The 11,477-nt window shown below is 34.2% G+C and overlaps 1 protein-coding gene across 1 annotated transcript; it reads left to right on the top strand.

The window, feature by feature from the left end:
• The first annotated feature begins 10,528 nt into the window (after nucleotides 1-10,528).
• LOC132042426 (uncharacterized) lies at nucleotides 10,529-11,262 on the top strand. Its single transcript, XM_059432971.1, has one exon. The coding sequence runs from the start codon at nucleotides 10,677-10,679 to the stop codon at nucleotides 10,911-10,913; it is 237 nt and encodes a 78-aa protein (XP_059288954.1). The 5' UTR covers nucleotides 10,529-10,676; the 3' UTR covers nucleotides 10,914-11,262.
• Nucleotides 11,263-11,477: the final 215 nt, after the last annotated feature.

Here is an 11,477-nt window from a genome sequence, read left to right as displayed (position 1 = left end):
GAAAAAAAAACACACACACACACACACAAAATTGGGGAAAATGAAAAATGAGCAATTGTAATTGATAAACTTTGGATCGCAACAACTACAAATCGTTAAAACTAGAGGTAAAAACAAACGTGATGAACACACAAACAATCGATAATCGTATCGCAATAGCAACTTCCCAAATTCGCAATCGCAAACCCTAATATCACGAACAATATAATTTGAAATTCAACAATTAACGCGAAGAAAACTCACTGAATGAATTGAATGCGGAACATAATAATCGAGTTGTGCTCTGATACCATGAAGAAATCAGAATAACAAACAATGGAGAATCAAAACCTCCATGAAAATTACTTCAAGCTAGGTCGGTTATGGAGCTTAAAAGAGAAAGAGATGAATTGGAAATGACAACAATCTCATTATGAAAGGAAAAGTAAGTGTAATTACAATGTATCCAGATATATATACACCTACACACCTCAACTAATCATCTACAAAATATCTATACTTATGACACCTAAGCATAACTAACTCCTAACTAATTTTCAAACTTTCCAGCTAATTACAGAACTACCATTAACTTAAACTAACTGTAGAATAATTAATTTATCTCAACACTTTTCCTTCTGTTGATCCTATCTTCCTTATAAATATATAGCAAACATGAACTGGTGGCAATTCTACTTTGCTAGATTTTTCAACAACTAAATGTAGCCCCATGACACTACGATTGCTACCTTCTGCAAGCCAGGTTTTTGGTAAAGCTTGTTGTAATTATGCTGTTAATTGTGCTTTGATTTGAAAGGGAAATGAAGAACTTGGTGTGGCTATTTTGCCTGACATTGTAGTTAGTCTTATATGCTCTTAAAAAGAAATTCCTTGGTTAGAGTAAAAGGAAGAAAGAGAAGAAAAAATTGGATTGCTGCTTTAATTACAGAGGCACGGGACCCACACAACTGTCATGTCAGCACATAAGATGGTCTCACATGAATTGCGAGTTAGTCGTATGAGATAATCCCTCAGCCTCAATTTATTTGCATTGGTTATTAAAAATACTTGTTTCAAATTATTTATTATTTTAGATGTTAAAGATACAATTAATTAATTTTTTCTCATTTTATCCTTAGTAGAAACTTGTCATTAATGAAGATGAGATATAAATAGAGTAAACATTTAATAGATAGAGATTTTAACTTTGACTAAGTTGTCAAATGCTCTTCCTTAATATTTTTTTAAAGAACGTGTAAAACCCCCAAAAAGAAAGAAAAAAAAAATTTGAGGCGGAGGGAGTACAAGATACAGTAAGAAAAATTTATCAGTTCAAAACTTGTGATCTAAAATAAATCATAAAATATTTATATGACAACAAGTCAATAGTCATATTTAATATAATATTTCACAAATGTTTACGATTAGTTTTCTTTGATACCGATCGCGCATTGAGCGGATACGAATACTAGTTAAAAATAAAACTAAAAGTTCAAAGTTAATTACCCTTTCCATCTCATAATAAGTGTCACCTTAATCCAAAATATTTGTCTCATAATAAGTGTTACCTTAGGAAACCAAGACATAAATTGGCTAGTTTTTTCCAACTTTACCCTTAGACAAAAAATGACAAGTTAAAGTAACATCTACATGATGATTAGAAAAGTCACATAGTAACTTAGGGCAGTTGGCCAAAAGTCCCCCTTTGAAAACTTATTTTGGCAAAAGGCCATAAGTTTCAAAAGATTGGTGGAACAGCCACCATTTATGACGTCAGCATGTCAGACAGTTTTGTGTCAAATTCTAGCCTTAAAGTTTTGAAAACTACACTTTGGCCCCCTAACTCCCAACATTTTAGTTACCCCAAAAAAATAAAAAAGTAAATATTTCCCTCCAAAAGCTCCCGATTTATCCACTTTTCAGATAACCTTTCCAGCGAAAGTTTCGGCTTTTCATCGAAAAATCAGTCCCCAAAGAACTTAGTATGGCGTTGATTGCAGTCATAAACCATAGCCGTACTCTATTATAGATTTATTATGGCGTCGATTACAGTCAAATACCATAGCCGTAGTCTATATAGATTTAGCCCAAAGTCATAGATGGACCCCTGAACTTGTCCTGATTTTCCATTTAGACCCCCCAACTGAAATGTTGACCATCTGAACCCCCGAACATAAGATAAATTGTGCTATTTGAACCCCTCGTGCCAGCTGGGCACACGCATGAAGCTTACTTGCTGTGACATGAAAAAATAGACCAATAAAAATAAACCATGTCATCTTACCTGTTTAAAATAATAATAATAATAATAAGCCGTGTCAAAAAAAAAAAAAAAAAATTTAACAAAAACTCTATTTTAAAATCTATTTAAATAATTTTAAAAAATTGAAAAACCCAACCCATCCTCTCCGATAGCCCACTTCACCGCCGCCACTGCCCCCGCTGCTGCCGCCGCCGCTTCAAAATCTATTTAAATAATTAAAAAAATGGTGCCGTTTTTCGTCGGAGATTTGTTTAAATAGATTTTGAAGTGGAGCGGAGGAGGCAGCGGTGGCAGTGAAGTGGGCTATTAGAGAGGATGGGTTGGGTTTTTCAATTTTTTTAAATTATTTAAATAGATTTTAAAATAGAGTTTTTGTTAAAATTAATTTTTAATGATTAAAAATTAAAAAAAAAAAAAAGCGGTGGCGGAGGAGGCAGCGGCGGCAGTAGCGGCGGAGGCAGCTGCGGAGGCGAGGTGGGCTATCGGAGAGGATGGGTTGGGTTTTTCAATTTTTTTTTAATTATTTAAATAGAATTTTTGTTAAAATTAATTTTTAATGATTAAAAATTTTAAAAAAGAAAAAATTTGGTCTCTCACGCTCCGTTTAAAGCAGTGAGCTTCACGCGTGTGCCCAGCTGGCACGAGGGGTTCAAATGACACAGTTTATCTTATGTTCGGGGGTTCAGATGGTTAACGTTTCAGTTGGGGGGTCTAAATGAAAAATCAAGACAAATTCAGGGGTCCATCTATGACTTTGGCCTATAGATTTATTATGGCGTCGATTGCAGAATATATTATAGTAGGTGGTGATTACATGGGTGAATGGGAGGAGACTTCAAAATGTTGGAATTGGATTTCTATGAGCAAGGTGATAGGATGATCCTGATAGTGATGACGAAGAGTGTACGGACAAAAAAATAAAAAAATAAAACCCGAAATCCTAAATTGCACAGATCTAAAGGATCGTGGATAGGAATACGATAAACCGACCGCCGTCAGTCGCTAACAGTTATTATTTAGGCTCGACTTCTCACATGGTCAATAATTTTCCACATGTTATGTATAGACCAAGGACAATATTTGTCTAAAAATCCATAAGTAAATAAAATAAAATAACTAAAAGGACATGCCACTATTTAAACATTATAATAATACTTTTATACACCATATGAGAGTGCCCATCCATTGAACACATGATCAAAAGAGTTTTAGGACAAGTAATGGTACTGAAAAGACCAATATTTGTCTAAATAGCCATAAATAAAAAAAATAAAAAAGGGATATACCACTATTTAAATATTATAATAACACTTTAATACATCATATGAGGGTCCCCATCTATTAAACACGTGATCAAAAGAGTTTAGGACAAGTAATGGTACTTAAAGGGCCAATATTTATCTAAAAAGAGCCATAAATAAATAAAATAAAAAAGGACATACCACTATTTAAACATTATAATAACACTTTAATAAATCATATGAGAGACCCCATCCATTAAACACATGATCAAAAGAGTTTTAGGACAAGTAATGGTACTTAAAAGGCCAACATTTGTCTAAAAATTGCCATAAATAAATAAAATAACATAAAATAAAAAAATAAAAAGACATACCACTATTTAAACATTATAATAACACTTTAATACATCATAAGAGAGTCCCCATTCATTGACCACATGATCAAAAGAGTTTTAGGGCAAGTAATGATACTTAAAAAGCCAATATTTGTCTAAAAAAGCCATAAATTAATAAAATAAAATAAAAAGAGGACATACCACTATTTAAACATTATAATAACACTTTAATACATCATAAGAGAGTCCTCATTCATTGAACACATGATCAAAAGAGTTTTAGGGCAAGTAATGATACTTAAAAGGTCAATATTTGTCTAAAAACCCATAAATAAATAAAAAAAACTTGATACTATTTAAACATTATAATAACACTTTAATAAATCATATGAGATTCTTCATCCATTGAACACATGATCAAAAGAGTTTTAGGACAAGCAATGGTAATCATAACACTACTATCCAATTAGTCTGACAACAAGTTATTGTTCTCAAAGCACAACCTTATTCTAAGGACAACCATTACTTGTGCTTAAACTCTTTGGATCATGTGTCTAACGGATGGGGACTCTCATATAATATATTAAAGTGTTATTATAATATTTAAATAGTATCACGTCTTTTTATTTTATTTATTTATAGCTTTTTAGACAAATATTGGCCTTTTAAGTACCATTACTTGTCCTAAAATTATTTTGATCATGTGTTCAATGGATGGGGACTCTCCTGTGATGTATTAAAGTGTTATTATAATGTTTAATATCCTTTTTTCTAAAAACAATTATGGCTTTTTTAGATAAATATTGGCTTTTTAAGTACCATTACTTGTCCTAAAACTCTTTTGATCACATGTTCAATTGATGGGGACTCTCATATAATGTTTTAAAGGGTTATTATAATGTTTAAATTGTGGCATGTCCTTTTATTTTATTTATTTTATTTTTTTATTTATGAATTTTTAGACAAATATTGTCCCGGGTCTATATATAACATGTGGATAATTATTGACCATGCGTCCTAAATGATAATTTTTAGCTATTGATAACGGTCAGTTTATGGTATACCTATCCACGATCTCTTAGATTTGTGCAATTTGGAGTTTGGGGTTTGGGTTTTATTTTTATTTTTTTTTAAAAATTCCCATTAGACTAGTGCAAATTCAACATGCTTTTCATTCCAACGGTAACCTTTATTTCTCTAATTTATCATCAACCAAAATGGTCTAAAATTGTCCTAAGCAGTGAGTTATTATAAACTAAGGTGATTTATTTCCGGTTTGGCTTATAATTGACCCAGCACACCTGGCTTTATTTTGACTGACGACCACAAATTTCTTTACAACGGTAACAAAATAAAAAAATTCTTAAATTTACAATCTTAACAATACATACTTCCCTATATAAAATCAACCCAAAGTTAAAACTCCTCTATTGTCTTTTTTCTTGAACATACTCCTACATTGTCTCTTCTCTTGATCAAACTCCTCTATTATCTTTCTTGATCAAACTCCTCCATTCTCAGATACATAACCATCACTCTCAACTCTACTATCAACTCTATCTCCTTCATCACCATCAACACTACACTCATTAATGGGGTCTGAGTAGGACTCACTCTCAGCTTCAGCACTTCTTTTTCTTTTTCCATCTCGGCTAACTTCTTCACCTCTTCTTTTTTTTATCCTTAGGATTCGCAATAGAAAGGGTTTGAACCATATCACCATAGCGGGGGAGTATTTTTCCTCCTCTTCCTCTACACCTAGGCATTTATACAATCTATATATAAACAATACATACGTTGTTGAACCACGATATAAGAACCATCACTCTCAACTCTCAACTGTATCTGAACCATCTTAGACCGGGACGTGGCGGTTGTATCTGAACCATCCTCAGATAGGGATTTTATAAAATAGGGACTTTATTTTGCCTATATTTCAGATAGGGAATAAGAATAATCGATCAAAAGTCTATAAATAGACCATAATCTACAAAAAGCAAAAACACAAAAAGAAAGACAGAAACAAGCAAAATAAGTATAAATCACACATTTCAAAGGAAAAATATGCAAAACTTCAAAGGTTTTGAAAAAAAGAAAAACTATATGAACACTAGGTTTTTATCAAGATCGAAAAAAATTTATTCAATCCATACTTTTAAATAGGTAATATGGATCCTAAAATACTTCGCCACTGCTGCAAAATTAATTAACATACCTGAGGCGACGATTGGAGAGCTTCTGGGCTCTAGAAAGAAGAAAAATCGACTGGAGAGATTGAGAAGAGAGAGAAGAGGACTTATGCATATTTTAGGAGAAAGAGAGAGGGGTTTTTGTATATTTTAATGCAAGTGTAAGGGGCTTAAGTGTGTAAATTGAAACACTCAAACTTTTAAAAAACCATGAAATGCACCCCATGCCCCTTTTCTAAACCCTAATTTCGAAAAAAATTGAAAAAAAAATCAGTGGTCTTATTCCCAATTAAGACTTGAAAGTGGCCTCCTTCACAAATCTTCTCTAGTAATTTGGTATTGTTGGATTCTCAATATCAAAAGGGTTAAAACTTGTGCATGCTCTAATCAAGAGAAAATAATAATTTATTTTTATTATATAGGGGTAATTTAATAAACTTTACATTACATTATTAGTTTCTTAATATGCGTATTTTTGGCGAGATGATAACTTATTATGGGACGGAGGGAGTATTTGTTAAGATAGAGATAAATAGGAGTAATTCTTTTGGGACAAAAAATTAAAAAAAATTGCCACGTAAAATGAGACTCAACGATTTACACATTTCTTTCTCCTACTGCTAACCCACTCCATAAAAGGACCCAGTTTTGGATCTAGAGCTATAATAATAAAATACTTAGCGTGAGTTGCAGTTCTTAGTCGTCAACACTTGTACACTCCTCAAATCTGAGATAGAAGGGCAATGGGGGCATTAATAACAGCAGTGATAGCAATAGCAGGTGTAATTCTTGGTTGGATAACAATAGAGATGGCTTGCAAGCCTTGTCTTGAAAAGGGTCGAGAAGCCATTGATCAGAATCTCAATCCTGACTATGATCCTGATGATGATCAAGACACTATCCGTGCCCCTTTAAATGCAAACCCAACTGAAGAGACCGAGTCCCCTTCCGCTTCTTCTACTGCCGTCAAAATTGTCTGATCATTTCCTATTTTCTTGCTGGGAACTTCACTTTCCTAATTTGCCCCCCTTTACGAAATTTAGTATTTGTGCTTGTTTACTTTATTTGTTTTCTTCGCTTCTGAATTGTGAGTCTAAAAGGCAAAGATAGGTGCTTTTGTGTTTTTGGGGTGGCTCTCTTATACTATTATGATATGCTATTGGACTTTCTGTCCGTGAGAAAAATGTTTCTTTGGTTCTACTTTTTGTAGTATGATATGAGGAAACTGATGTGTACCATGTTTCGATATGTGGGTATTGGCTTTGAATTTGTTTGTTTCTTCAGATTGTTGACGTTATAGCAAATGTAATGTTTTGGGATCTTTTAGCTTTCTTCAGGATAAGTTATTTTGCTTGGAAAGTTATAACTTTGAAAGCCTGTAACGATAAGCTCTGTAAAAGCATATAATAATGAAATGCGTTAAGTTTCATCATAGTTGGTTCTAAAATTTGGAGAAAGTATCTCCAGTGAGATGCCTACATTCTCATTGGATCAATCAGAATTTGGAATGTGTAGGTTACTTCAATTTTGTTGAATTGTTCTTCCATTGTGTTATTGCTGTTAGAATATCATCACCCCTGAAAATGGAGAACTGCCATTCTTTAACTGTTAAACAAGCAAAAGATCCATGGCAGCTCCTATGACAAGCTACACTGAACTCTTTACAAGTAGATTCTTCAAATATTTGTGTGGTATTCTGCACATAAATCTAAACTGCTGGTACAGACAAGATCAGGAGTGTCCAAATTATCGCCCGACAGCAGCGTACGCAGACCTTACCCCTCTACCTTGGGAGGTAGAGAGGTTGTTTCCAATAAACCCTCAGCTCAAGAAAGGGCATTTTAAGACAAGAATTAACAGAAGTAAAAATAAAAGTCATCACAAAATACAATAGAAAGCATGACAATGCATTATACCGGGTATGTTTTCATTGTTGTAGTAGTAAAGTCGGTGAAGCATGCCTCGCATTGAATAGACCGAGTAAGATGCCAGATCAATAATGGGGTCTATTTGACACCTCCTAAATGGGTGTCCAAACTAGACCAAACCCTTTGTCATGCCTTGGTTTCCAAAGTTAGACATCGATTTCTCAACAAGATCAATTTTTCTGATTGTATGAGGAACTCCTTTTAAAAACATTGGTGCGCGGGTAAACAAGTTGCTCTACCAGCTAAACTTTAACCCTTAGTGCTTGTGATGCATATTTTATCAAAAAGACAGAGAGCCAATAGCTGGTGAGATTAAAGGTGAGTTAACTTGCATACATCAGGCATAATACCTAGATTATAGTTGATCAAAGTATGGAAAAAAAAACACTAAGTATGAAAATTTTTTTTTATTAAAATAAGATGTTGCGATCTTTTTATGAAAAAAAACACTAAGTGTTCCTTAAATGTGTTATTTTTTAATGCGTAGCTTTATTTCGAATATGTTGCAAAAAAAAAAGGCTTAAATCGGACGTCCGAGCGCAAAAAATCGCGTATATTCGAAATAAAGTTACGCATTAAAAAATAACACACTTAAATCTAAACCCTAAAAATAAAAAACTTTTAGCTAATGACAACAAGTCTTCAAACAAAAATAGAGGGTCTATGTATAGAGAACACTTAAACCTAAAGTTTTCAAATAAAACTTACTTCGGGCACCTTTTCAACCCCTAAAATGACGATCTGAACGTTTACGTATCCCTGATATATTGATCCTACTTTATTGTACGTAGAAAAAAATATCAGGTTCTATATAAAATATTGACGTTTCGGATTCTTGACAAACGACTAGTTGTTGGTCAAAGTATGGAAAAAAACACTAAGTGTTACAAAAAAAAAAAAAAAGTTGACCAAATTTTGTTTTTTACTGGGTTTTATAACGCAGTAAAATACTGCGTTATAGAAAAAATTCTTTAACGCAATATTTTACTGCGTTTAAGGACTTAACCGTGTCGTTATGGTTAAGTCCTTTAACGCAGTAAAATACTGCGTTAAAGGTACTTTTGTCACAATTTTTTTTTCTGGGGTATTTTGGTTCAACCCCACTTTTTTAGGGGTATTTTGGTTCTGGACTCCTAGGTGAACTACTACTACCACCAAAGAAGCCCCGACTCTTCATAATTAAATAGCAAGAAATTAAATCGCAAGCAAATAAATCGCAAGAAAATGAATTGCAAGAAATTAAATTGCAAAAATTAAATTGCAAGAATTAAATTGCAAAAATTAAATTGCGGAAATTAAAGATAGAGCTGTAACGAAGGTACAAAATTTCCAGAATAAATTCCGACAATACAAACATTGAATTGAAGGCGGCTAGAATTGCAAATCCACCAAAGCTTTGAAGCTACTTCGGATTGTTGCAAAGCTCCAACTTCATCAACACTTTGTTTATATAATTGCAAAATATAAAATTGAAACTTGAAGGAAACTTTATAGTGTATAATTGAGAGAAATTGTAATTTTAAAGTGGCTATTGTTGCAAAGTAGCTATAAATTAAGAGAGCTTGAGAGAGCACGCAAGAGAGAATTGGTGTGGATGAAAATAAAATGGAGAGGGGTTTATATAGGAGTGGGGGAGGGTTTAAAGTGTTAAAAATAAAAAATTTGGGGGGAGGGGGGGGGGGGGTTGGGAGGGACGGGGGGACCAAAAATCGTTTTCGGGTTGCCAACCCGCCATTTCTCGCAAATCGCTTCGTTGAACGGCCAAGAATGGCTAGTGACAAAGCCGAATTAAAAAGAAAAAAAAATATTCAGCTTGCTAACAAAGTTGACCGGTCCAAAATATTCTCCAATTTTGCTAACCCCTTAACCAAATACCGTCTCAAACGAATACCCGTTAACTGGAATCGAGAATCCTGATTCGAGCTCGGGGACCAATTTAGCCAGTTCCGATCACTAATTACAACGGTTCAACCGCCCGGTTGACAAAGTTTACCGGAAGTCATCTCACTAAAAATAAAATTAAAAGTTTATAGTCGAATTATTTTTAAAGACAGGACACATAATTCTTTGGCCAAACCCATCGACGTACGCCCGCGTCGTCCACTTCTTTCACTGAAGACCTAAAGTCACCTTTGTTTCATTTAGACACTTCGCGGGTCATTCCTATTCCACTTAGACACTTTTCGCACCGTTATCGAGCAAAACCAACACCAAAGGGGCGCCACCTCATCGCACATCCAACCACCAAAAGCCCCAATTTTTAATGGTCAAAACTCCACGAATTTACAAAAATAGTGAATTTACAATTAAAATGAGTCGACAATTTAATTGAGTTGGACAATTTAAATGAACGACAATTTAATCGTCACTTAATCCACATGGGTGAGACGACTCAAGGTTTTGTTCCAATAATGGTGCAAAAAGTGTGTAAGTGGAATAGAATGCCCACGAAGGTTGCTAATGCAATGCGACCACCTTTAGGCCAAGTGAAAGGTTTTAGTTTTACGACCACGCGTTTTGTCGATGGGTTTCGCCTAATTCTTTTGAGACCAAGAAAAAGAAAAGTTTGACAGAATAAAATGGGACAGCCGGGTGTTCCGCTGGACTGATAACATTTATTTCTCCTACTGCTAACCCACTTACAAAAAAGACCCAATTTTGGATCTGGAGGGTATAAAATACTTAGCGTGAGTTGCAGTTCTTACTGGTCAACTCCTCAAATCTGAGAGAGAGGGGGGGCAATGGGGGCATTAATAACAGCAGTGATAGCAATAGCAGGTGTAATTCTTGGTTGGATAACAATAGAGATGGCTTGCAAGCCTTGTCTTGAAAAGGGTCGAGAAGCCATTGATCAGAATCTCAATCCTGACTATGATCCTGATGATGATCAAGACACTATCCGTGCCCCTTTAAATGCAAACCCAACTAAAGAGACCGAGTCCGGTTCTGCTTCTTCTACTGCCGTCAAAATTGTCTGATCATTTCCTATTTTCTTGCTGGGCTATTTTCCAAATTTTAGCTTTCTGTTTGTTTAATTTAGTTGTTTTATTCGCTTCTGAATTCGGAATTGGAGTCTGAGGGGGAAGATTGGTACTTTCGTGCTTTTTAATATGTTTTGGATTTCTGTCCATGAGATAGATTGTTTCTTTGGTTCGCGTTTTTGTATAATGATAATTAAGAGGAAGATAACGCAGTTTGTTGAGAAATTCTGCTTTTAGCTTTGAAGGTGTCTGTTTCTTCAGATGTAAATTTTGTGATCTTTTAGCTTTTAAGATTTTGAGCTCGACTGTAACTAAAAGAGAATGACCAATGATGTCCGATTTGCTATTTTCTTGCTGGGCTCTTCACTTTCCTACTTTGCTTCATTTACTTAAATTTGTTTTCTTTGCGTGTGAATTTCAGTCTAAGAGGTTAAGATGGGTGCTTTAGCTTTGTAGTAGCTTGTTTCTTCAGACACTCATTATAGGAAATGTAATATTTGGGATTTTTTAGCTTTGTGCAAGATAGTTATTTTGCTAAAAAGATAACTTTAAGGAAAGGCT

Source organism: Lycium ferocissimum, chromosome 2 (genome assembly GCF_029784015.1).
Source record: "Lycium ferocissimum isolate CSIRO_LF1 chromosome 2, AGI_CSIRO_Lferr_CH_V1, whole genome shotgun sequence".
In the NCBI taxonomy this organism is placed as follows: Eukaryota; Viridiplantae; Streptophyta; class Magnoliopsida; order Solanales; family Solanaceae; genus Lycium; species Lycium ferocissimum.
The sequence above is the reverse complement of the archived record's forward strand: the minus strand, read 5'-3'. Positions and strand labels throughout refer to the sequence as shown.

What these genes read in the sequence shown, in the direction of transcription:
- LOC132042426 (XM_059432971.1), top strand. Translation starts at nt 10,677, where the DNA reads ATGGGGGCATTAATAACAGCAGTGATAGCAATAGCAGGTGTAATTCTT.